Source organism: Hesperophylax consimilis, chromosome 10, assembly GCF_061612785.1.
Source record: "Hesperophylax consimilis isolate HC1 chromosome 10, BYU_Hcon_1.0, whole genome shotgun sequence".
Classification (NCBI taxonomy): Eukaryota; Metazoa; Arthropoda; class Insecta; order Trichoptera; family Limnephilidae; genus Hesperophylax; species Hesperophylax consimilis.
The window spans coordinates 29,477,729-29,505,460 of record NC_142845.1 but is presented as its reverse complement, the minus strand read 5'-3'; the positions used below and the strand labels follow the sequence as shown (position 1 = coordinate 29,505,460).

The 27,732-nt window shown below is 35.3% G+C and overlaps 1 protein-coding gene across 2 annotated transcripts; it reads right to left on the bottom strand.

The window, feature by feature from the left end:
• Positions 1-464: 464 nt before the first annotated feature.
• LOC149420588 (mutS protein homolog 4-like) lies at positions 465-22,957 on the bottom strand. 2 transcript variants are annotated; one of them, XM_089636220.1, is made up of 20 exons: positions 22,764-22,957; positions 22,422-22,557; positions 22,117-22,289; positions 21,138-21,221; positions 18,395-18,543; positions 17,550-17,737; positions 15,583-15,704; positions 14,263-14,489; positions 12,632-12,826; positions 11,750-11,850; positions 11,078-11,306; positions 10,814-10,917; positions 10,177-10,279; positions 8,036-8,152; positions 5,723-5,824; positions 5,401-5,514; positions 3,844-3,914; positions 3,611-3,748; positions 2,089-2,275; positions 465-1,722 (listed from the first exon to the last, which is right to left on the bottom strand). In XM_089636220.1, exons 1-20 carry the CDS (start codon positions 22,858-22,860, stop codon positions 532-534), a joined length of 3,828 nt encoding a protein of 1,275 aa, XP_089492346.1. In that variant the 5' UTR covers positions 22,861-22,957; the 3' UTR covers positions 465-531. The 2 variants fall into 2 exon arrangements, with proteins under 2 accessions (XP_089492346.1, XP_089492347.1); XM_089636221.1 differs by lacking the exon at positions 5,401-5,514.
• Between the last annotated feature and the right edge of the window lie 4,775 nt (positions 22,958-27,732).

The window sequence follows — 27,732 nt, the reverse complement described above, 5'->3', positions numbered from 1 at the left end:
AATACATTTATCTTCCTTATAGAATTAAGCTTTTTAAGTAATTACTACAAAGGTAGGTATTTGTTTCCTCTTCTGCACATCATTATAATAATATTGTACATCAATAAATAAGGAAATTGGTTGGGTTGTTTCATAGAATTTTGAACAGTTCATCAAATTCATTTTCGGGTTCTGTGAATGTAGAGAGCTTGAAAATTAACTTTGAAATTTGAATTGTTCAAATTCTCTGAAACTACCGGTCCTTAATAATTGTTTGATGTTTCATTTTGACATGCTATATCACAAAATAATCGCAAGCTTATCGACACAGTAGAAATAATTTACTATAATACAAAGTACCAAATGCATGTATTTTATTGCATCAGCCACTTTTGATAATCTGTTAAAAATGCATTCCCTATTCATACTTCCATTCAACTGCATAGTATTTAAGAAAAACTAGGTCATTATTATAGTTTAAATATTTTATTTTAATGAATAGTTAAATATGATTTAGGTACATATTTTATAGTACTTAAGTAAACTTCTAACTTAGTATATGGAACTATCTTCCGACATAGCAACTTCGTTAATAAAATTCTCAAGGTCAGATATATCCTCTGGTGCACTGACACTTGACGCATAACTCTTTGACTTAAACGGATTCCAGACATTACCAGAAACCTGGGACATGTCTTCGTTCTCGCTAAAATCATTCTGACCTCTTTCGCTTACATCAGGAGAAAACATAAGGCATTCAACAGAATTATTTTTATTGGAAACTTGTGATGATATCATTATCTGTGAAGACTTGAGAATTTCTTTTAATTCTTCTGTATCTGTTACTTCGTGATTCTGTTCTGTTGGATTAGATTCATCGATCCCGTCGAAAATCTCACACATCTTATTCGTTAGATACATTTGCAAATCATCATCTGCAGTAATACCTTCGACACTTTTGAAATGATTGGCTGTACTTTGTGAGCTAATTCGTTGCCTTTTAACAGATGAATGCATTATTCCCTTTGATGTTGAAGGAAGGTTTGTATCAAAATGAGGCATTTGCAATTCATACGGAACATTCTTTCTAGTAAACCTGTTATCGCTGTAATCTGAGGAGTCGTAAATGAATGACGTTTTATTGTAATCTGAAATCACATCGCTATCGCAAACAATCACATTTGGTTTGTTTATTGCTTTCATAACTGGCGTTACGCTTAAGCTTTTGTCGATGATTTTAGATGAAGAACTGTCTTGCATTGTGCATCTTGAATCGTTATTGTTGCATTTAACCGACAATGGAGTGTTTTCATTTTTCCTGCAAACTGTGACAGAAGCCTGCACATCTTCCATTTGGGCTACATTTGTAAGGGTTACCATTGTGTTAGAGTCAGCTAAATTCCTTCTTGGAGATGGTAACATCTCTTCCAAGGAAGCAAGAGGATCTTCTTGAGATCTAAAATCATTCCGTTTGGATGCTGTGGCCATTGGAGACGAACTCTTGATCTGAGAGCTTGAAGTATCTCGCCTACTGTCACTGGTAGTATTCTCTTCAAAGGGCTGTTGTATATGTTCCGAGAGTAAAGTCTCAACTAATAGAGGATGCAATTCTTTGAAATTCTTGATGATTGAATCAAGATGGGTATCATTTGATTGTGGTTTACGACATTCTTGTTGCAAATCGGCCGCCAACTTGTATAAAACCACATCATCTTTATTACTTTTTTCGCTTTCAGGAAGTGGCTGAAAATGATGGCATCAGTTAAAAGAACCATAATTATTACGAGGGCATAATTAAAACTATTCCTGACTGAATGTCAGGAAAGTATCATACCAACGGGACTTTTTACTACCAGCATAAAGCAACAAAAGCATACCCTTGTTCCTGCAAGGATATATGTACTGCTGATAACTTCATTTTATCTCTATTTGTGTAACCAAAAGACAAGTTACAAAGGAGCTATTAATGTCAGGACCAAGAGTTACTCTGGTACATATTTGCTAATTTGACACTTTTTTAATCTTCTATGTGCAAGAGAGAAAGAAACACCTTTTACCAGGGAAGAGAAATTATATTATTTAGGGGTTATATGTAGCAAAATTAGTTACCTTTTTCTGTTGAGCAATAATAATAGCAAGTTCTTCGGCTAAGCTGATGACAGTCTTGGGGAGATTTGTGTTCTTTGCCAAGGTCAGACCATAGCGTTCTATGGCTGTGACCCCTGCAGCTATCTTGTGCTTATAAACCAATTTCTTCCCACCATCACCATCTATTTCCTCTGCTTTTGTGTGTAGACTAGAATCACAATTGGATGAAGTATAGTAATCAGTTGCGATTATATCTAAACTAATTAAATAACTTCGGCAGTAAAAGATCACCATCTCTAGTAACAACATTTCAAACAAAATATTGCCGTTCATCATTCAATATCACAAATGTGCCGTGAAACAAATTGTTCGCGAGAGAGAAAAACCCACTTCATATAATATGCGGTATTATCCTTGGAAGCGGTGTTACATAATTCCCAAGAAAAACCCACTGCATATAATATGCGGTATATATCCTTGGAAGCGGTGTTACATAATTCCCAAGAAAAACCCACTGCATATAATATGCGGTATATATCCTTGGAAGCGGTGTTACATAATTCCCAAGAAATACCCACTGCATATAATATGCGGTATATATCCTTGGAAGCGGTGTTACATAATTCCCAAGAAAAACCCACTGCATATAATATGCGGTATATATCCTTGGATGCGGTGTTACATAATTTCAAACAAAAACCCACTGCAAATAATATGTGGTATTATGCTTGGAAGCGATGTTACATAATTTCTAAGAAAAACTATATAAAGTGATAGAAATTATTATTTTTAAGTAAAATTCATTCCAAATGTTTAAAATTATGCAGAAAACACGTTTTTAATTTGGATGTAGGACAAAGTGTTGGATAAACACGCTCGGAATGTTGTTTAATTTTGGTGGACAAGACAAACTGCATCTTGAAAAAACATTAAAAATATTTTCTTTCACTTGTATCATATAAATAAATGGTTTCTGAGAACAACTGCATACTTAACTAAATTTCGCCAAAAATGGTCTGTTGGACAAAAACAAACTAGAGCGACGAACTGACAAACTTATTACATAAGTTGTTTGAGATTCATGCAAAAATAAGATTTTTTAATGTGAATACCGCACAAAAAGCACAGCTAAAGCCATTTCAAGCAACGTTTCAGTTCTGAAACGTGGCCTTACACCAGGGAGATACTGAGAATATCTACCATTCTGCAAATATACTATTTATTATTTAAAATGAATAAATTGTGAAATTAATCACATAAAATTTATTTGCGCACTCCGGGATTTGAACCCGCGACCTTCAGCTTGCTAGGTGAGAGCCTTACCACTCGACAACGGAGGAGAAATTAAGAGAGATTCAAAGTTAAATATATATATGCATGTATGTACTTTGAAAAAAAGAGGAAACATTCTTTATAACAATTCTTTTTCTCAGCTTTCACTTAATTTTTTGAAAAGTTTTTTCTTGTCAAATCCATTTGGAATTTTAGTAAGATTTATATGCTTATGCACTTTAAAGGATTTTTTAGACAATTTTGGTCATACTTAACAACATTGAAATACAGGTCCTGTAGCTTGGTGAGATACAGAAAGTGTGTAGTGAAAAATACAAAGGCCTCCGTGCTCAATAAGCGTTCACAGATCGCCCAAGCCATACTTGTTCCCTCCTCACATGAAGTTCCCCTGAAAAATATCCCCAATACATATTATCAATACCAACAATTACCTAATCTTTATATAATAAGAAGAAAACTTATATTTATATTTTTAATTCATACCTGCAGAGTTCGTCAACGATAACCAAACTTGTGGGTGTAATAGTTTGTAAAATGTAATGAATCTCTTTCATCTGAAAATAATTTTATGAATAAGCAGAAAGTTTGTTTAGGTAGGTACTGAAAACTGTATTGAAAAGGTGACCTCTGTGGACTAGAGGTCTTTATGCATTTGACTTGTCAGGAGGATGTGAGTTCGATTCTCTAGTTAAAAAGTTGTTTTTCAATATGTAATTGCAAATTCACTTAGGACGGGTTGTTTCGGAGAATTTGAACAATTCATCAAATTTCAACGTTCATTTTCAAGTTCTGTGAAAGATTTTTTCAAGTTCTGTTTTTATTTCAGTTTTGTCAAGCAACTAGCCTACAATGAAATAATAACAGAACTTGAATAGGACTTTCACAGAACCCGAGAATTTTAATTTAAATAAAATAAATAACTTTGTATACCCCACTATTTAATCAAAATGGATCCACAGGATTCAAAACTGACGGTTTTTTCGTCAAGATTTTTTTTTTTTTTTTTATAGCGAATACCTCACAAGAGTCCCAACTGCTCCCGTCTGGAGCCAGTGAGACTATGGCATCCCCAATTGGGGGATGTTGTGAGGCTGAAGGTAAGTGGGGAAGGGAAAGAGGAAGGTGGGGAAGTACCTGGCTATTCAGATCTAGTCACTAAACACGGCTAAAGCCATTTGGAGCAACGTTTCAATTCTGAATGGTGGTCTTACACCAGGGCGATACTGGTAGTATCTTCCACTCTGGTATACATATATATATGTATATATATTATACACACATTTTTTATTATGCCTGTCTCACTAGGGATATTCTGTGTCGAGACTATGCCTGTCTCACGAGGGATATTCTGTGTCGAGACTATGCCTGTCTCACCAGGGACATTCTGTGACGAGGCTATGCCTGTCTCACCAGGGATATTCTGTGTCGAGACTATGCCTGTCTCACCAGGGACATTCTGTGACGAGGCTATGCCTGTCTCACCAGGGATATTCTGTGTCGAGACTATGCCTGTCTCACCAGGGACATTCTGTGACGAGGCTATGCCTGTCTCACCAGGGATATTCTGTGTCGAGACTATTCCTGTCTCACTAAGGATATTCTGTGTAGTAGGTAAATTTTTCGACAAGTAGATTTTTTTAATAAATTGGCGAAAAAATATTCAGTTGACTAATTATTCCACGACCTTTATTGATGATCCAATGTTTAGTCAATATACCTATACAGGCGCTGTCAGGTTTACTTGTTGTGATAATTAGTTGATGAACTTACAGAAATGTTTTTTTTTTAAATTTAATGTTAATCAAATTATCATTAAGTTCTGCAAGTATTTTTTTGTTTTTCTTATTGTTACAGCTGTTTCGGCTTTTAAGGCCATTTTCAAACTGTCTTTTCAAACTTACAAAAATGGCTCAACACCCAATATCATAAGATTTGAACATTTTCAACTCCCTATGTAAATTTTTGAAGTGAGTTTTTCAACAGTTTTTTATTGTCTTGTAAGAAAACTTTATTTAGATTACAATAATGATTAATATATACCTCCAGTACGTAAGAAGAAGCGTTGCATTCAATACTGTCGTTGAATCCAATTCTAGAAAATATGCGATCAGCAATTCTAAACACAGCTTTGCTAGCAGGCACAAAGCAGCCAATCTATAAATAAAACCATATATATTTGCATATTTATCTCATCTAATTTTCTTCTCCTTGACCTATTCTAGTCGGAGACTCATAACTTTGAATGGTTTTAAAGATGAAGATTGATCAGTCACCCCATTTAATATTAACTTGCGACTATTCAATGAGTATTATCGATGATAAGAAAGTATTTTAAATAATAACATATTGTTGAGATATTTACCTGGGCCATGATCTGAAGAAGAGCTATTTGTTTTATGTATATAGTTTTCCCTCCCATATTGGGTCCTGTTATTATATGAAAATTATATTCAGGACTTGAAAACTGAAAAAATAATAAAATACACCGTAAAAAATTATGTAATTTGTTGCATATTTTTATTAGTTGGCGAATTATCTAATATTATCTTAATTGTATATTATATCTCTGTACCTCGGAAGTCAAAGGTCGGATGTCAGGTTTTAATCTGTTCAGGAGAGAGGAAATAGTGAAATACATAATCATTATTTTGACTACATTTTCAATTGTATACATATTACATTAAGTTTAAAGAAACTGTTACTATCACTAAGCGGTTAGAAACAACCATTCAGATTGGAAACATCACTTGAAATTGTTTTATGTTTAGTGATCAAATCTGATAAGGCAGGTATTTCCTCATCTTTCTCTTCCCCATCTCCTTGTCCTCCCCACTTACTTTAGCCTAATAACATTTATGGTAGCATCACAATAATTTATTTTTTAAATATTACCATACTAATAAAAAAATAAAAATTCTCTCGTACATAACTCATTTTTGTGTTAAAATACATATAACAGGCCTTTGATTTGAGAGATACAGATATAAATTATTAGGATACACACTGCATAATCTTTAGTCGTTTTCTACAAATTGTACATTACAATTGAAAATGCTAATCGAAATAATAGGCACACTTCTACAATCCAAAGATACATTTCTATTCCCTTATCACATTAATAAAAATATATTAACACGCAAAAACGAGATTCGTGACCTTGGGGTGATCTTCGAAGCAAATCTCTCTTTCAAATCCCACATATATGACATTGTCTCCCGCGCCAACAAAATGCTTGGATTTGTTCTTCGTAATGCGAGATCATTTACTAATGGAATTGCAATACGGAGAACATATGAAGCACTTGTCCGCAGCATCCTGGAATACAGCTCCATTATTTGGGCCCCTTCTGAACAAAACCATATCTTAGAAATAGTAAAAGTACAAAAAAGGTTTATGCGTTACCTGTATATGAGGGAATATACATACTATCCATTCCTGTATCCATCCTTGTTCTTAACAGGAATGCTCGATTTCAATACATTAGAAGCCCCAGAAAAATATTTTTAGGCAAACACTTTTTTAAGTTAATCTCTGGTACAATACACAATCCGCCTATGTTGAAAGAGGTTAACTTTTATGTCCCTAACAATTATACTCGAGGGAGATCCCATGCACTCTTATATGCTTCGAAAGCGAGGACTTCTGCCTATCAGAACGCGCGACTCAACTGCTTAACGATTCTGCATTAGCCATCGACATTTTCAATGTCACCTACAGACAATTCAGTAACTATCTTGTAACACATGTGACAAAATAGTAAAACTGCCTGTGTAAACCTTTTAATATGTAATCTTCTCCATGATATATTGGTGTATAACCGTTTCATGGAGAACATGAAAAAATAAATAAATAAATAATAAAACTTAGCTTTACACACTGCACTGCACCTTAACTCATACCACTCCTTTGTCGAGTGTGGCTCGACATTATATTTCTTACACCAACTCCTATGTCGAGTCATACTCGACATTATAGTAACGCAATTTCGAAAAATAATTTAAATTATCAAATGTATTTTTTTTTCTTTTAAACACTTTATATCTCATTCTGAATATTCCGAATACGCAAAATACATATATCTCGTCAAGTTTCGCCTTTTAGATAATTTTTAAAATCGTATTATTTTTAACCTTGTAAATGCACTGCGCAGTTATTTGGTTGCGACGCATGTAAGTAGGTAGGTACTTGCCTGTCTACCTGCGTAACAATAGGAAGCGCTGAGGGATTTCTCCCAACACATAACAAAGGATTATTATACCTATTCACTTGTTATCACATAATATTTTGTTCTGTTTGTGTATTTACATTTGTTTTTACTGTTTTTAGTAGCAAATATTTCGTGGCCGAGAAAGCACATGTGTCGTTCGGTCTTGAAAATAATACTCAGTAATTAGGTGAAAATATAGTTTTACATTTCTTTTTGTAAAGAAAGAGTAATAAAAATTACATATTTTAAAAATTTTTGTTTAACTTTTTATTGAGGCCACTTTTTATCCCTTTTTGTAAATTAATTAAGGAGTTGGTAGTAGGTAATTAAAAAAAAAAATTAGGAGTGCAAAGGGTTAAGGTTGTGAAAATTTCACCGTACTGCAAATGTAGCCAGCTGCACTATAGGAGTTAAGTTAATATACGTAATCCAAAACAGTTAAATTTAATTTAAAAAAGTGAACTCTACCACGTCGTTCGGAATCGATGAAGTGGGAATAACGTAATCCAACATCGGATGAATAGAATTCTTCAATTCCAAGTATTTGTTGAATAGTGGACGCACATAATTTCCAGCGGTGCTCACCTTTAATTTAAAAAAAAAAGAAGTTTTTAACAATATTACAGATAGTGAGGAAATTCTCTGCAGGTAATCAACCGATTTAACATCAAAGCGCCCTGAGCCATGAGTGTCTGTCTTCCATTTGAAGGCTTGTCAATCATAAAATCATCTTTGACTATACTATCATTCGGGTAATAATGAATTGGTGTGTGCGACAGAAGGTCAATGATGTGTAACAAAAACAATGTTGGAGGTCAAAACGATCCCTGTGGGACACCAAAATTTATTGAATGTGAGGAAGAGGTAATAATATTAGCAACATACAAGTACAAAAGAATACAGTTCATTGCATACCCGAAAATATCACAGCATGAGCGGTTCTGCCGGAATCTATTTTATCAGTCATTGATCATATTATATTCTTCTCAAGGAGGGTATGAGAGCACTTTTTCATTAATCACGCATTCGATCACCTCAGACAGAATTGATGTGATTGTTACGGAGCGGTGGCTGGCCGCATGTTTTATACAGTAGAACCCCGTTAATTCGAACCCCGATAATTCGAAAAAACGCGTAATTCGAAATTTTCGCCCAAAAAATTTCGGCAGAAAATTTTTTTCATACAAAATGGTTTTTAATTCGAAATTCGTTAATTCGTAATTCGAAATTTATTTTTGTCCGCGCACGAAAATTTGTTTGTGTAATTCGAAAAAATTTGATTTTTGCGAAAATAAATCATAATATTTCGTAAATCTGAATCTAAAAGTCAGCCGTGGCGGTAAAACGCCGAAAAATGTATTTTTACGTGGTTATACATCGTCCTAATTAGTATTATTATTTTGTAAATCTGAATCGAATTAACACTGGAATGTCGTATTTTTTCAAATTTATTTCGAATATACGAGTTTGAAGGGCCGAGAAAATAAGTTTTACGCGGATATACCTATGTCGTAGTTTTACGGGTTTACACCAAATATCTGAATTTAAAGGGTCGGCCGCGACGAAACTCGGCCGCGAAATTTCGATTTACGCGTAAATGTATCATTTATTTACGACTTTATTTCGAATATTTGAATTTCAAATGGCCCGCCACAACGGAAATCTGCCGCGAAATCTTGATTTACGCGTAAATATTTCGTATTTTTACGAATTTATTTCGAATATCCGAATTTTAAAGGGCCCGCCGCGACGGAAATCGGACGTGAAATTTCAATTTACGCGAAAATATATCGTATTTTTACTAACTTTACTTCGAATATCCGAGTTAAACATACGGCGCGACGGAAATCGGCCGAAAAATTTCGATTCACGCCGAAATATGACATATTTTATGATATATTATTATAATTATCTGAACTTAAAAGGCCGGCCGCGACGAAAAACTGCCGATAAAATTCGATTTACGCGGAAATATATCATATTTTTACGAATTTACTTCAAATATCTGAATTTGAAGAGCCGGCCGCGACGGAATACTGCCGCGAATTCTCGATTTACGCGGAAATATATCGTACTTTAACGAATTTAAATTCAGATACTCGAAATAAAGGGCCGGCCGCGACGGAAATCTACCGCGAAATCTCGATTTACGCGGAAATATATCGTATTTTTACGAATATCTCAATTTAAAAGGTAGGCTGCGACCGAAATCGGCCGCGAAATCTCGATTTACGCGTAAATATATAGCATTTTACGAATTTATTGCGATTATCTGAATTTAAAGGGCCGGCCGCTACGGTAATCGACCTCGAAATGAAGAAATAATTGGTATTAATACGAATTTACTCCTAAAATACCACCCGGATTTGAAGAGGCGGCCGAGAAAATCGATTTTCGGCGTATTTTTTTTTTTTTTTTTTTAAATTTCGAATTACGTGGGAATTCGTTAATTCGAAATTTGATTTTTGATGTCCCATGGATTTCGAATTAACGAGGTTCTACTGTAATAGGATGAATGACCACTTTTTCCAACCAAAGGGCAAAGATCCACACAGGATGAGGATTTGATTTATTAGGTTATGAATTAAATGCATATATCGTTCACTTACCTGAGCTAATGACAGAATAACATCCAGCTCTGCAACATGCTCACACAGTTTGTACAGGCAGCCCATGTAGGGTCGAAGCTCCTTCAGCAAACCAAATATTACTCTGTAAATGAACAAAATCAAACTCATAATACCAAGGCAAGAATCTAATAGAAAAATGCAAAGCCAAAATATATAGAATGGAAGTAATTTTAAAAAGAATGCTAAGGGGTTCAGAGCTGCTGAAACAAACTGGATCGTATCAGATGATCACGGATCCAGTAATTTATGAATGAAGACTATGTAAAGCAGGGTACTCACCAAGAGTGTAGCATGTAACGTATCTGATACTGTATCAATCTGCAAGTGGGTACGGCTCGTCCACGGTAACCGCGTATCCAGCTACGACCTCCCGGATCCGCCTTTAGTGCTCGCTATGGTGCTCGCTGTGAAACCGCCGTCGGCAGGTCACTGCGAGCACACTGCGCTCCACCCGCGAGCGGCTCGCAGTAGGCTCGTACCTACGTACTCACTTGATACAGTATCAGATACGTTACATGTTGCACGGTTAGGTGAGTACCCTGCTTAAGGTGATCTCGTAACGATGGTGGATGAGGATGGAAGGGATAAGGATAAAGGATAAAGGAAATAAACATACATGTTACTCATGGTCTGTATTTCAGTCAAGGATTCCTTGGCTTGCTGGTCCATCAGGACTATTTCTTCTGTTGTCATGGATATTGTGACACCATGGTTTTGTATCTATATAAAATGTTATATGTTAATCAACTTACTTACAACTTAAACTACAAAACTTCGGTTGAGGTGTTTCAAACATTTGTCACATTTTGTCCAACAAATGAATAGAAAAAAAAACAATTTTAAGTATAATATTATCGATTCCAACAATTTCATTAATTACCTGAAAAAACACAGGTGGCAAGTCCTTGACATTAAATGTCCGTTTATTCTTACTTCCGACTGTCATGGCGATGTGGAATCCCCTGGTGGGGTTGATCTGCACCCTCAGCGGTAGGGAGTAGGTCTCGCTGAGCTGCTGGACCCTCTCCTCTATGTCAGAGACCAGCTCTGAGTAGGATCGTCGGGCCACGTCCAACAAGCCATTTATCTCAGGATGGACGGCAAAACATCTGACAGTAAAGAAATACATTTTACAAACGTTTGAAAACTCTGAAAAACTGAATTGTTTTGAAAGTACAATTTTATAGAGAACTTCAGGGTTACTTAGGGTAAATTTCTGTGCTATTGCCTAACTCAAGTTAGGTGGTTTTGGCTACTTCTTTTTTTTATATAGGGTAACTTTTTTGATACTGCCTAGTTTAGGTGATATTTTTTGCTATTTATTAATTACCAAGCATCTAATGGGTTTTCAAATTTTACGTGATTTAGTGATTTATACAGCCAACTAAAAAAAATTAAATCTTACCTAACATAGAAAGGCATTGTCAATATTATTATGGTGTGACCGTGTTGGTTATTAAATTTAATAAACCTCAAAAAATGGTTGCCGCTGCTGTAAGATATTTAGGTACACAATTTAAAAAATATATATATTACATATTTGGTAGTTTACCTTTGGTGATGAGCGGCTGCCCCTCTACCGATATAAACATTATCTTGAATAACCCTCTTTATTCTTTCAGATATCTCCACAAACTTTGGGTTTTCTAGATCCTGCAATGAAAAAAAAAATAGGCAAGTTTATAGGTTAACCCAAAATAACAAAAAAATTGTACTTATATCTAAAAAAAAAAATTTTTTTGTAAAAGATTTAAATATTGTTTGGAAATTATTTAAAGCTACATTTTGTGAATAGGTCTGGCGTTTCAAAAAAAGATTTAGGCCCTTCTTTCGCCAAGAGAGATACCAAGTATCCGATACTCATGTTGTGTACTCTGAAACAACTTATCATGCAGAGTCTGTACACATCGCTACTGAAATCGCAAGACCCGCGACACCACCAATTCTCTAAATGTCAAAATAAGAATTCACTCACAACCAAACATGTTGCCATAGGTCTTGTAGCTGTCATTTTTATATCCAACTTTCAACTGTTCTGTTTCTAGCATTGATCTAAGCACTTTTACAAAATATCTGATACGAGTGACACTATATTTAAAGTATCTACGATGTGAGTCGAAACAACCTTGCCCGGTTGTTCATGGGAGACTGCCATTGCCATTGCATACATTGCTGATGAGTTAGCAAAATATCAACAACATGTGGCTTTGTACGAGCCTTTGCGCAGATGTATGATATTTTAATCATCGAGTATTGAATACTTGCACATCCATGTGGAAGAAGGGCTTTATAGAACTGGCATTTTCACTGAGCATAATTTGATGTCGGTCACCCGCTGTGAGTGCTCGTGTGTGCGAACTCGGCCTGTCCAACTGCTAGACAAATGTCTTACCCATCCGGCTATCAACCATATTATGAAGATGGCAAAACTGACCTGTCGAACGGTATGGAACCACTGTCCTTTAGCCATCTCCAGGGCGGCAATCAGTGTTGGCACTAGCGCCATGGTGGTCTTCAGCTGCAGAGTGTGGTTTAGCTGCGCCTCGCCCATCTTGCTGCCGTCCTGGATTGGCAACTCCATGCACAGCCACAGAATCTTATCCACGTCGTAGAGTTGCTTCATAACACTCTGGAAATTACATGCAATGCAATAGACATTTACTTGAGAAGTAGTAGAGTAGTAGACTCCTTTGTGAAGCAGGCAGTTATATGCTATCTGACATAAAGTGATAAACGACAGTATACTTGGGGGTGGTGAAATACCACCATTTATGTAATTACCACATGAGAGTCGGTGTATTCCTCAATTTTGATATTTCGTTTTGAATTTCAAGAAAGGCATGCAAATACAATATTGAATTGAATCACTGATACAATATTGCATTTGTATGCTTTTCTTGAAAGAATTGAGTTTTTATTCGGACAAAACTATTTATTCATATTGCATATGTACGGGCACAAACAAATAATTCGTCTTAATATTAAAGCATAACTATTAGTGTATTTAAAATAATTCAATTTACGCCACCTATGATCGCGTAGATTATAACGCATGTTGCGTTTAACCTTAATATTTTAAAGCATAACTTGCAAAAATATTTTTTCCTAAAATAATTAAATTAGCGCCATCTATGAAAGAGCAGATTATGAGTTCTTCTAAGTATACCCTTAAACTCTAGTTCCAATCGTTTTTGTTAAAAATGAGAATACGGAATCTTTACTAAATTACTATTTGTCAAAGGAAATTTTAGAGCTCTACAGCTCATTAACCTTTCCTTATCTGTGATGTGTGTTTACTACATATTGCTTCTAATAACTTTAATAACTCTATAAATATAATAAATTCTGGGTTCAGATTTTAGGTATTCCTCTGTTATACATTTTTGCACTGAATTAAAAAATAATATTTTACATAGTTTTCAAATTCAATTAAAAATCAGAGTGTTTTGTTAAAAATCGGGAATAAATACACCAATACAATCAACCATGTGACACTGCTACGCGAAGAGTGTACGAGGAAATGACACGCCATTGATGTCTCGCTCTGCGGGAACATGAGAAATCCACACGTCCGCAGTTGTATTTAGACCATCGATACCTACGACCGCATAGCTGTGTGTGTAAGTCCAGCGCACATCCAGCACCTGAAGCCAGTCGGTCACGGGCCGTTGTTAGATATGGACTTCTCGCACGTTTTTTTAGCATCTGCCACTGGTTTTTTTAGCATCTGCCACTGGTTTTTTCAGGTTTTCAGCAATTAAATTACAATTTTTATCACTTTGGATATAAAATTTAATAAACATAAGCGATTAACTATGAATATTCATATTTTTCCGATATTAAATCGCTTATTTTGAGATGTGTATTGACTACACAGCACCGGAATGTGTGGATTTTTTTAGCACAGTAAGGAAAAGGTTAAAGAAATGACATTGCAAGCTGAAAACTATAGCATCTGTATTCCAGACAGAAACATCTACTCAAATTTTATAATGCCAGAGCTCACTGTCTGAGATATTTCGGTGCTTCAGATCTCTACTTCATTGTTGAGCAATATCACTGTACTTGCAGCGTAGGCATTAGTCCGTCCGTATCCTCGATCAGTTCCCTCACGCAGCTCAGGCGGGTGGTGATGCTGGACTCGTCACACGGAGGCTGCAGGATGTTGGCCCTCAGAGAGCGGAGACCACCGGCGGTGTAAGTGTGGTTGAGGATGGATAGCAAGCTTCCTCCGCGGTCTGTAGATCTAGATAATGACTCAACCAGCTCTAGTCGTATAGCTGTCTCCACGTCTGAAAAATAACAGATTTTATTTACTAGTCGTATTGTACACAGCAGACAGACAATTCACATAAAAATTACAAATAATTTATACCAACCACTCGATAATATGTAAGAATAAAACTATAACCCCCTTACATCCGACCTTATGCACCGCATTATATTTTTACAGATTATAGATGCGTAAGGTCGGAGCAGTGAATAATTTGATCCACACGAGTATATAAATAAAGCCAAGAAGGAAATAACCGAAATGACCTCGTTATTCGAGGATAGCTCAACAAGAATCACGAAAGAAACTAAAACAGAAAACAAACTCTATCATGGAAAATATTAATACAGATATGCAATGTAAATTCATGAAAATACGATTATATCCGCATAAATTGAAATTTTGAATTAAAAATTGAAGTGTTACATGGTGGACCAATTCGAACAAAACGTTGGGAAAAGGTTAACATCATATTGGTTCTTAAGAAAGTTTAAGGGTTTATTAATTAGTAAACGATGATTGATATTGATTGTGATAATTTATAATTAAAGAGTCAAAACACATATGTATTTTATTAATTTATATTGATGAAGAGATCAGTGCTAAGCTATTGATGAAGGACTGAATATTTGTTATTCATTAATAATGATCAGTGTTAAGCTAGGGCTGAGATTGTTTGGGGAAAGCAACTCCAGAGGCTGTGCGGGGAAAGACCGGACACGCAATGGACAAGGACGGGTAAAACAGTCGGCATTTACTGAAATGACAACCGGGCTCTTGCCTGTGCGCCCCCCCACCCCCCTCCCAAAGGCCCCTTCGATATATTTGCAGACTGTCTTTTAAGACTAAGATCCGCCCCTGGTGATGGACGGAGGCCGCTGAAGCAGCTCTGGACAGGAACATCTGGAAGCGCCTTGCCGAAGCGATGTGTCACAGAATAAGGGAATTAAGATTAGATGGTTAACCAGATCACAAAGAAAAAATAAAAATAATAGGTTAGTTTAGGTGAGGGTAGGTTAAATTAGTTTCTTTCTTTTTCTTCACTTTTCTTCTATATTCTGTTTGTAATTGAAGCTGTGAGATGATATTATGTTTTAGTAAAATGTTTTTACCAATAAATGTGGAATTCTCAGAGGCATGGTATTCAATCTTTAGGGAGTGCGGTTGAAAAACAATACATTGGATGTACTCCACATATCTGAGTAGAGCAGCAGCAGCTGTCAATGCGTAAAACCTGAAAAAAAAATTAATTCATACTTTTATTAAGGCGATGCACTACGTAGTAATGCAAAATCATGTGTTTTTGGTTTGAAAATTAGGTTGCCTAGAAATGTTTCAGATGCTTTAATTAAATACTGCGAGTAGAATACATCGTGGCCTTTGAAATAATCGAGTATTTTTTAGATGTCATTTTATAAGCCCAGAAAAAAATAATGTATAAGGCCTACGAAAACTGCTTTAAAGTTCAAAATCTCCTACTTACTAACCCATTTTCGGTTATGATTTTATTATGTGGCAAATTAAGTTATTTATAAAACGATCGGAATTTTTTTTTTATATATATGCATGAACAAAATAAAATAAAAGGCAATTTTTGGCCATGTTTTTTTCTTGCATAAATCAAAACAGGCGATGGTGTTAAGCGGGAATTTAAATCTTATCGCCATCTACGTAAGGGGTGTTATTGATAACGGCCTTAACCTTTTTTAGTGAAACTTTCAGCAGTGCTCACACATCACATGAGTTGCACTACTTGAAGCCAGTGGAACAATGGTACCGCTTGATGATTTGGCGTTATTCTCAATGATAATATTATTTCTGGCGGGTATTTTTCTACGTAGTAACTAAGCATTCAAGATATAAAAGTACTAAAAGAGAATCGAATATTACATATTTGAAATGCAACTCAATTAACCTTGTAATATGTTTATTAGGATCCGCCTATCAGTATTTGCCCATACCTGCTTTCTTTAAATATGCCCGACATCTCTCGCTCGCTTGCACATGGGAGTTCGTGGGTGCGGCACAGAAATAGAGATTCGAATAGGGTTTCAGGGTCCTAAAAACCCTCATTCCAGGAATTGAATTATTACAATAACAAAATATGTTATCTAAATAAAATACTACCCTTTTGTTTAAATACTGAAAGGCACGAAGATAAATATTAAAAGAAGACTTGCGATTCGATAATTATGTAAATATAGTTTTGACCTTTACAAAGAGATTGGTATATAATATTATTATTTTTTTTTTAAAAGCGGAGACGGTTTATTACGGACGATTGTGCTATCTGCCATTTTACCTCAATCCTTTAACAACAACCCGGTCCCTTTAATAAAGTTCACCAGGGTTGTCATTGGGTATGTGGCTATGTCTTCTGATTCTACTGTTTGTCTTTCGAGGTATCTGAGCCTAGTTCCCACCAGGGCAGGACATTGGCACCATAGGTCAATATTCATATAAAAACATTGAATAATTCCGTCTTTTCTGCCATTGAAATGAGGCCAGCGCAAAAGTTAGAACTACCCTTCCCGCCGTTAAGCATCAATCGACCGAAAGTGTAGAACTACCTTTCCCTACCGAAGTGTGTTAACAAGTGTGAAAGAGAGGTAAAAGGAAATGGTCAAGGTGAAGGAGAAGATTGGTAAGTATCTGGTTTTTCAGATCTTTTGACCTTGATTGATCTTGAATATATGTAGTAGTAAAATCTATGGGTTTCCCCCAGGCGTCGCGGGTTCCATCCTTTGCTAGTTAACCTCTTCGCCGCTACCACCACATATATGTTTGGGTACCCTGAGAATCAATGCAATCTTTCCCACCACGTGGAACATTTTCATGCAATGCATGTGTATTAGTGAAAATCCATGGACCACAAATGTACATCCACATTTTTTGGCAAAATTATGTTTCTGTAAATTGTACCGTCGTACCAGATAATGTGTTTACATATTTATGTAGTAAAAAAAAGAATTGACAAAGTAAAACTTTTAAAAGCATAGTTTGAGAATGTAGGTATTACAAATTTAATGTATTACTACATTATTTATTTTATTTTTAACGATGTGAAAGGTTTGTTTACTTGTGTATCAGCTGCAGTTGTACTGAAGAGTACTCCGGGGCGCACAGGTGCTGAATCATCTGCAGGCCGGCTCCGTCGGAAAAGTGTCTGCGCTGCACGGCGGTCACCGGTATCTCCGGAAACTGTGTCCTGATCACCCGGTATAACTCCGTGGGAATGGATTCGCAGAAGGTATTTGGGACAATTATCTGGAAGAATTTGCATCAAAATTTTTTATATAATGAATTGGAGTAATAAAATTTCGAAAAGCATTTATTTTTCTATATATGTCTAGCAATAATTAAGTAATTTCGATAAATAAAATGGATAAAGCGGATTTTGATACTCACTTCGTGATTTTGAAAGTCAACTGAGCCGACATGGCGGGTTTAGAAACACACGCGTAGATTATTTTGACACACGAGCGTGGCGTCAGAGCGGCGGCCATATTGTATTTTGGCAAAATAACTGCTTGTGATTGGTTGAATCCGATATAGCGCGTTTTGATAGTAACTTTCTGTATGATATAGCGGATTTGGTTTCTTACTCGCAGTTTTAACATGGTTTTTGGTCATGATAAGGAGGGTTTTGAAACTCAATTTTAGGCTCCTCTTGTTGCTCGCAAAAATGTGAACAAGATGTCATACTCAGATCATTTTGTCAAAAAATCGGATATAGCGGGTATAGAAATTATAGGATTCATATCTTGAAAATAATTCGTAATTTTAATGGGAAAGTTAGGAAAGTACCTGGAGTTTTACATGGCTGACGCCATTTCAAGCAAATCTTTGATGCTGAATGAATTGAAACTTTTGAGAATGAAGGCACATTTTAAAAACTATGTAATACTAATAATGAATACAAACCTCAACTGGATGAAAGAAGTGAATGGTGGTGAGGGTGTGCAGATAGGAGTGTCGGTCGCTCAGCTGACACAGCGTCAGTCTGGGTCTCTTCAAGTCCACCGCAGCGATCCCCACCTCCCCCCTAGCCGCACCACGCCCTTCACACACTGCTATATTTATGAAATAATATGTGCACTTTCAGTAATTTGAAAAAATAAAATAAAAAGGTCAAGAAAACCCGAGTTATGTCATTTTATTAGTATAAGTCAACTTGTAAGATTCAGAAGTCGGAAGTGTTTTTCACAAAAATCTATGCAAAATCCCATGAAAAGAAAGGATTACCACGTTTTGAACAGTCTAATGCAGGCTCCTGATGCTCAGTTAAACCTGTACGGTGGGCCTGCAAAGGTCACCTGCGCAGGCACACCTGGATAAAATAACTGCAGTTATCTAGACCTGCGCAGGCGACCCGATGAAATATCAAATTCGTATAAAATAAGCGGGAAAGGGATGGAGGCGCCAAGAAAAAGCTGGAAGAGACTAGAAGAGCTAAGAAAGACAAATAGAGCGCAGGATGAAGCAAGAAGATGCAGGAAGAGACTAGGAGAGCCAAGAAGAGTCAAGAAGAAGCACGAAGAGCGAGAGGAAGCCAGAAGAAGCAAGAAAAACCAAGAAGCAAGAAAAACCAAGAAGCAAGAAAAGTCAAGAAGAGCCAAGAAAAGACAAGAGCCTAAATGAGTCAAGAAGAAGTAAGAGAAGGGGGAGAAGTTGCAAGAAGATGCAGGAAGAGTCAATAAGAACCATGAAAAACCAAAAAGAGCAAAGATGAGCTATGAAGGGGTGAGAAAATGCAAGAAAAGTAAAGACAAACCAAGAAGAGTTGAGAAGAACTAAAAAGAGACAAGAGAAAAAAACAACCAAGAAGAGTCAATAAGAACCAGGAAGAGCCAAGAAGAGGCAAAAAGATACAAGAAGAATAAAGGTGAGCCAAGAAGAGTCAAGAAGAACCAAGAGCCAAAAAAAAAAAAAAAGAAGAAGGAAGACATAAGGAAAAAAAACAACGCTATATCAATTCCTTTATTGCCGCCCATCCAAAATTTCAATATTGGCTTATTAGGTTGCCATATATATCGGTTGATTGAACTCCAAAATTGTTCCTCTCCTCAGAGCATGTGCTGCATGTGAGCACGAAAATTGCAATGCAGCGCTACGCTGCGCGGTTTAATAGACCCTAGAGTGAATCGATATTTCTCACCATGTCGGATGTTAGTTCTATTGCTGACGATGTGTAAAATGACAGCGACACTACGAACAACAAGACCTTTGTTTGACAAAACTTTTTTGTAAAAATTTTAACAGCTTTTTTTTGACAAAAGTTTTTACAAAACTTACTTCCTGGACCTAGATGCGCTCCTTCTTCTGATGCAAAACCATTCGCCTATTTCTATTTATTCTTCACCTTGTTACTTCTTCAATATACTGTCAAAGAAAACAATCGTTATGCTGCACAAGGGCATAAAAGGGACACCAAATACTGGGAAGAACATAAAAGAATTCATTGCAGTCTTACTGGAAATGGGGATAACAAGACGAGCCACCATTTCTTTCTTATTGGAAAAAAGATATTACGGTGAGATGAGAACCTATGCGCTCAATGTAAAAAGGGACTACATCACAGACATAGGAATTAATAGACGAGAAGATAATGGCGAGGGGTAAAATCAACTGTTGAAGAACGAAGGGCGTAAGGCTGACTGTGATTCGTCAATAAATCAATCTGACAGTAAATAGGCATCTCGCATTATAATATCACCATTTACTTCTTAAAAGTAAAATCTGCTTTTGAATGAATAGACATTTTCACATGGGAGCGCAAATTACTCGCCACGTTATGAACAAATTTGCGAAGTCCAAATTCGGCAAAAAAATTCGGTTCTCTTTTCAGAGTCGAATATTTCGTTTAAGTATTTAGTTAAGACACTTTTATAAATGTTCATAATTTACTTCCCAGTAACCAACCAGCTTTGTGTTTCGCGTCCAGACGTTTCTCGATGTGATAGTATATGTTTCTAAAACTGATCTATATTATATGATGTGAATATGCTTAAAATAAAGTAAAATAATGCTTATATATGGAATGTAATACGACAATTGGGTTTATTCTCTTTTTCACATCTATTTTTACAAGTTTTCATAGTACAAGTCAACATTTTGCCGTGTTATTTCGTAAAATGAACCGATGATGCCTCGACCATAGTTCGCACAAGAATGATGACGTCACGTTTTCAAATTTCACTTGAGGCCATACGCGAGCACAGCCTTAATCACTTAGGGCAGGTCTACTAATATTCATATGTCTATGGACTACATACATGGACTTTGGGCAGGAAAAGTCGATTCTGAAGCGATACAAGTTTATATATTTCTAATATTTTTTTATTAGAAGCATAAAATATCACTCTTTACTTATTTAGTTGCAAAAAGAATCATTCAAATTTATTGATATTTGTCCATTGCTTTTTTATATACCTTACTTTTTTAATCTAAAAACTGTAGCAATTTACCTACATACTTACGAAATAAACAAAGCACTAAAACTGTTAAACATAAATCTGGAAGTTTTGTAAGTCCACACACACATAAAAAAATAAAACCTTGAGAAGCTTGGTAACTAGTAAAAAATTTATTTGTAAAAAATCAGGTAGATATGTACCTTTCCCAATGCCCTTTTCTAACATAACAAGAAATTTTTTTAATTTTTTACCAACGAGTATGCAGGAATCGGCAACGGTGGTGTTGCTAGGTGTAGAACATGGTGTGGTCCTAGACCGACTTCCGCTTATTAAACCTGTAATAAAATATTTATTAATTTCTTCACACAACCTTTTTTATAAAAAATATTACACACAGTCATCCATTATTTTTGTGTGAATAAAAATACAAAACGGTAATGCAGCATATTTGCAACATATTTTGTATTGCCATCTATCAGAAGAGATTGAAACTAATAATCATTTTGGTTGAACCAATTTACTCAAAATATCTTTCCCACGGATTGTTAACATAGTTCTACTTTTTCTCACTAAAATTGTGCTGATCATTGTAGAATTTTACAGTTTCAGTGTAGCTGGTATAGCTTTGATATTTTGCCAAGAGATGGCAACAGCCGCTGAAGTTTTGATGAAGCGGTTGAGATTTAAAATTGAAAAAAATATCTTTTAATTTTCTCAAATATTCACATCATAAATTTAGGGGTAAATATTTTCCTAACCGCCGCACTTTTAGTTGGCACAGATAATGGAAATTACACTTCGATTAATTAACTTATTTAACTTTTACTACAAAAAAAAACAACGATTTACTTCGGGATAGATGGTAAAATATGCACTCTAATTCCATTTTCATTCAATCAAAGTTCAAAATTTACCTTATAAAATGATCCCTTCGCCGCCATTTTGAACTTTTTTATGTAGTGATACTTACGGAAGTTTCTTTTCAATCTAAATACGCATAAATTACTTAATTTACCCAAACGAAGGACCTAATAACCTATTTTGTGGATGTAAACAATTGTTTCTTGTCATAATTGTTGAAACAAAGAGTAATTTCCATAATATGTGCCTAAAAGTACGGCAGTTAAGGAAATAATTACCAACTTGGGTAACTCTTTCTAAAAATCTAAATGATTGTGTACAAACCAAACAAAGAACTGTTTTTAAAGAATTAAAAAAGGTGCTTCTTACCTCTGCTGCTTGGATTTCCTGAGGAATTATTTCTATATTTAGGAGTCCACATAGCATTTTTATTATTTGAGGATATATCCAACACACTTGTACTGTTGGAAGGGCCTTGTACAGTATTTTCAGTTGATCCGGAATTTGTGGTTCTGTGACCAGATGTAGAAGATGTCGAAGGTCTAAAAGTGCAACGAAAACATTGAAATCTCGTGAGGAATAAATTGCTGTAAAAAGGTCATACTCCTGCATTTCAAAACTGATTTATAAAGAATGCCAATCATATTTATTATTATGATGTTATTTATTATTACCTTTTTCTAGAACCCCAAGATGGCACAGGAGGTGGTCCCATTCGTTTATTAGTATTTTCAGCATTTTCAATAATTCCGTCGAACGAATACTTCGGCGTTTTAAAGGGCTTGTTAGCTGCTGCCGAAGAAACATTTCCTATGAGGAAATAACATAAAAAAAGGTACACGTTATTGGCAAAATCTATGTATCCTAAATACAATTCTTATATTTATTATTATTATTCGTGTATTTACTTTATATATGCAAATAAATAAAATATTCCGTTACATTACCGTCATTGTTCCGAAATAATTGCATTGACATTAAATTGTTAGTAAAGATTTACTTGGTATTTTACTTGCCCATAAAATTCCTGTTCCCAAACCTTGAGTTGACATTGGGACGATTTCTTTTACCTCTTAGACGATTACAAAATTTATCACCTTGCATTACATTCATTTTCTTTGTTTTCTACTTATCGCGAAATTGCGCATAAATATTATATCTTATGTGTGATTCGGTGTGATTATGTCAAAGAAAATATCGAAACATCTAGTTAAAAAAATGGCGGCTAAACAAAAAACTTTTTACGAGTAGCTACAATGATTCTAACCGAGAGGCTACAAGAACGTCTCGGTTGGATAGCTGAAATAAATAAAGAATTTGGACTACGTAGGTACCTCTTAATATAATATTGAAGAACGCAAGGGTTTTCAGACAAATAAGGCCTATCACACGTAGAGTTCGGCTTGAGAGTTTCACCACACTTCGCTCCAAATCGTTAGCCGAAACGCGCGAGAAACTGCAATCGACCCGCAGTCCGAACGGCCAGTTCACTCGCCATTTCCAATCTGCGTTAGCTTAGCACGCACTGAAAACGCCAAACTCCGTACAAACTGTACGCTGGCGTTTTTACTTAATTCTATTTAAGTACCACCATGGGTTTCTGGCGAGCAGCATGTGCTATGGCTTTGGTATTAAATGCGCTCATCCCATAAATGAATAACGATTTACTTATCGGCGTAACAAATGTATGGATATAATCTTTAAAAACAACTTTTTTTAAAAGTAAAAACTTAAAAAGTTAACGAGAAAGTTGTTATAAATTGATAGAAATTGGATATGCGGGGGCTTAAGGTGGGTGCCTGTAAGACTTTCTTATGCTATCGAAAATTTCACTGTTCATAAGTAAGTAATTTTCATAATCTTCTGGGTAGTTATGTCACAAATCTTTTTTGATAAATCGTTCTCTTGGTGAAGTATTCGCGAAACACTATATTTTAAATCATTTACAGTACACACAGACAACTTGCTTTATTCATGGATATGCATGAGAAGATTATTATGAGCTTTTTTATTATTTTGTTTCCATCCGTCAATATTTGTGGATTCTATATGATTTTCATCTTCCAATATCATTTTTGAATATGTTAGTGCGAACGAAAAAAATACATCATACATTTTATTTATTTATTTATTTATTTATACGCCCATTGGGCTTTTACATACATAGTTCATAAAAAAATAATATTCTGAAGATTGTAAGTTCACAAAAGTAATAGTAAAAATACATATAACCATACCCATTTGACATATATTATTATAACAGCAAGTAAATAGTAAATGCATACAATAATTATTTGTAGGTATAAACCTGTTGTACAAAAATAAGAATAATAATATTCCTACTAACTCCTAAGTTATACAGACTTAAATTAGTTAATAAGAAATGTAAAGTTTATATGTAAATGCTAGGTAGTGGCAGCAGTAACATGATACAATACGACACATAGTGTATGAGGGTATTTTATTTATAGGGTACTTTCCATATTTGGTCCTGTCACCGCGTTACCCCCGAAACGCCACCGAGAGCTTCCATTTAACCTCTTTCTCTTTCACAAGAGTTGTTTCTAAAAAGAGGGAGAGGTAAACAAAGACCAGCCCAATTTCCAAATAATGCCTCCATACGATCTGATTTCCAGAACAACTTTACAGAACTACTTGTTGAACCGCCAACCGATTTATTTTTATTCCGATTGCCCGACAAAGGGAATAATACTAGTTCGGTTGGCGGTTTTGACTAAACTTGGTCCGACTTGCAGAAACCCCAAATATGGGTTCTGTAAATCGGATCGTGTGGAGGGCCTTTAAATAAATCCATCAACAAATAATGTAGCAGTAAATTTGAAATTGTTGTGAAATTCGACGTTCAAAATTAATGGAAGGGGTCAGTGAATCTTCCTCTAATTTCATCGATTCATATTTCGAATTCGTTCGCAGTCGGTCGGTTTTGTGATACGAGTACATTCAAATTGTTATAACTTTTTAACGATTTCAGTATCTTAAAAACGAAGAGTTTTATAATTCGTGTGTTCTGCAACAAACGCTATTGAGTCAAATCAGCATTGTTCATTTAACTTTATTCATTTTGATTTGTTCTGAAAATACATACTCTCACAAAAAATTTTGTAATTTTAAGCATAATAATTTGCGTATGTAAGCGGTTTGATATTATTTAATTTCCGACACCATTATACTTTTGTTTCGCCAATGTACGAAGCCAGTGGAACTATGGCGTCCGTACTTACGGTATATTCAGACTTCAGACTGAAGAGCCGTGTGGGAAGTATAAGTGTGAAGTAGACGAGGAAGAGGGAGGTTGGAAAGTCGGCTTTTCAGATCTGGCCACCAAACATGGCTAAAGCCAATATAATTAAGTTTGTTTTATTTCATAATATTTCGAGCTGGCTTATACGAGAGCATTGCAATGATTGCAATTTTGTATGAACATTAGGTTGTAGGTAAATGTTGTGCAATACGAAAGCATTGGTATTTTGCACGCATATTAGATTGTCGGCTAATATTGCACAATTCGAAAGCATTGTTATTTTGCACGAACATTAGGTTGTAGGTAAATGTTGAGCAATACGAGAGCATTGCTATTTTGCACGCATATCAGATTGTAGGCTAATGTTGCGCAATATGAAAGCATTGCCATTTTCCACGAACTAATTAAGTTATAGGTAAATGTTGCGCAATACGAGAGCATTGCTATGATTGCTATTTTGCATGAACATTAGGTTGTAGGTAAATGTTGTGCAATACGAAAGCATTGCTATTTTGCACGAACTAATTAGGTTGTAGGTAAATGTTGCGCAATACGAGAGCATTACTATGATTGCTATTTTGCATGAACATTAGATTGTAGGTAAATGTTGAGCAATACGAGAGCATTGCTATTTTGCACGCATATCAGATTGTAGGCTAATGTTGCGCAATACGAAAGCAATGCTATTTTGAAAGCATTTGATTGTAGATTTTTTTTTATTTTTTATTGTTGATACATTTTTTTTTTACAATATTTCATATTTCAATTTAGTAATGTTGGCCTCACTGGGTTGTTTACCCGTGCTGAGGCCCCCATGTTATAATTTAAGAATTTATACATTTAAAAAAAAATAAAAGAAAAGAAAAACAACATTAAAATAAAGATAAATTGAAAATAAAAAAATAAATGATCATCTTAATTTTATGCTAACTGGTTCAATGATTATTTTATAAAGTTATATTTTGTGTTTTGATTTTATGCAATTATTTCATAGTGGTGCGCAGCAATTTGTTCTGATATCAAATACCTTATTTAAAGTGCTGTGCAACAAACGAGATGATTTAAATTTTAATGTCATGCCAAGACAACAAATTGAGATTTCCGGGGTTCTCGTCTAAAATAGCAAAACATCTTTTTAAATTGAAATTTAATGTATTAGCTTATATTATGATTTTCCGACACGCGTATACTTAATAAAAATTCCATCGAATTATAAATTTTTGTTGATTTTTTTTAGTACCTTAAATTGAGTAGGTATCTTAGTTTTGTCTGTTAAGTTATATGTATAACCGAAACCTATGTACTATAAATATAATCTTAAATAACTGCAGTATATATATTTTTTTTATATTTGCAAGCTGCCAAATACTTTTTTATCTTTACTTTAATTATTTGATCATAAGTTTTTCTGATCCTCAGATGACCTCTTCCCCGCCTGACAAACCCGCCTCTCCTCTCCAAGCATCATTTGTCATGTCGTTTTTCAGCTGGAAGCCGCCGATGTCGACTGAGTGGGTTTCTAGCCTGGGAGGAAATGATTCAACATTGGACTACACTCGTCGACTAAATTATAACATATTTTGTTAATCCGTCTTCAATAAAACTCTGTGATTTTCGTCTTTTTCATTTAAGTACCTTCGGTCAAAAAAAAACCTCTTCGTTTATGTATTCACGCTCTTTTGTTGAGTTTCAATTTGTTATGTTTGAACGAGCAATGATCTTCATCCACCCCTGTCTCTCTCTCTTTTCTCTGTCATCCCATCTATATCTCATCTCCGCCCTCACCTCTCTCTATCTGTCTCTTCTCCGCTCTCGCTCTCTCCTCCCCTCCCTTCCTCCTTTCCCCCCTCATTTTCAATCCTCCGCCCCTCGTCTTCCTCCTCCACTTCCCCTCCTTCCTAGCAACCACCCACCTCCCACCACCTCTCCCCTCACCTCTTCCTCTCACCCCTCTTTCCACTCCTTCCCCCCCCCCCGTGCTAAAATATGCACTAAAAAAGGCCGAAATATGCACTAAAAACTCTTGATTTGACCAAAATATGCAAAATCAAAAAACCATTTATATTTTAATTAAAGACCGTACAAAAACAGCGAAATATTATTATACGTTTTCAAGGTGCCTACAGTTGTAAATGTTACATAATTTGTAGACATTTACAACTGTAGGCACCTTGAAAACGTATAAGAATATTTCGCTGTTTTTGTAGGGTCTTTAATTAAAATATATAAAAATATAAATGGTTTTATGATTTTGCATTGTGCATATTTTGGGCAAATCAAGAGTTTTTAGTGCATATTTCGGACTTTTTTAGTGCATATTTGCATGCATATTTTGGCACTTTGTTAGTATGCATGGTTTTTATGTCAATATACAACTAAGTATTTTTCCAAATTTTCGAGCTCAAATTTGTGACGTTTGTCACCCAGTAAATTTGTACGCCGAAAACGACCTCTCTACGTCAACTGACGTCATTGGACAAAATTTAAAATTTGGCGCCATTTCTGGAGATATCTGTTTAGGCAGGTATGACCTGTGCCGTTGATCTAGGCATTAATGTTCTTCATATCTTCAAGACTCGGGTTTTTAATCAAAATAGAGTCTAACTTTTTACGAATCTTTTCTGATATTGAATTAGGAAGGGCGTTGGCGAGTTGTTTCCAGTATTTCTATTGCTTTAATTAGAGGAAGGTTTTTTGTTCCCAATTTTTTTATGGTATCTGGT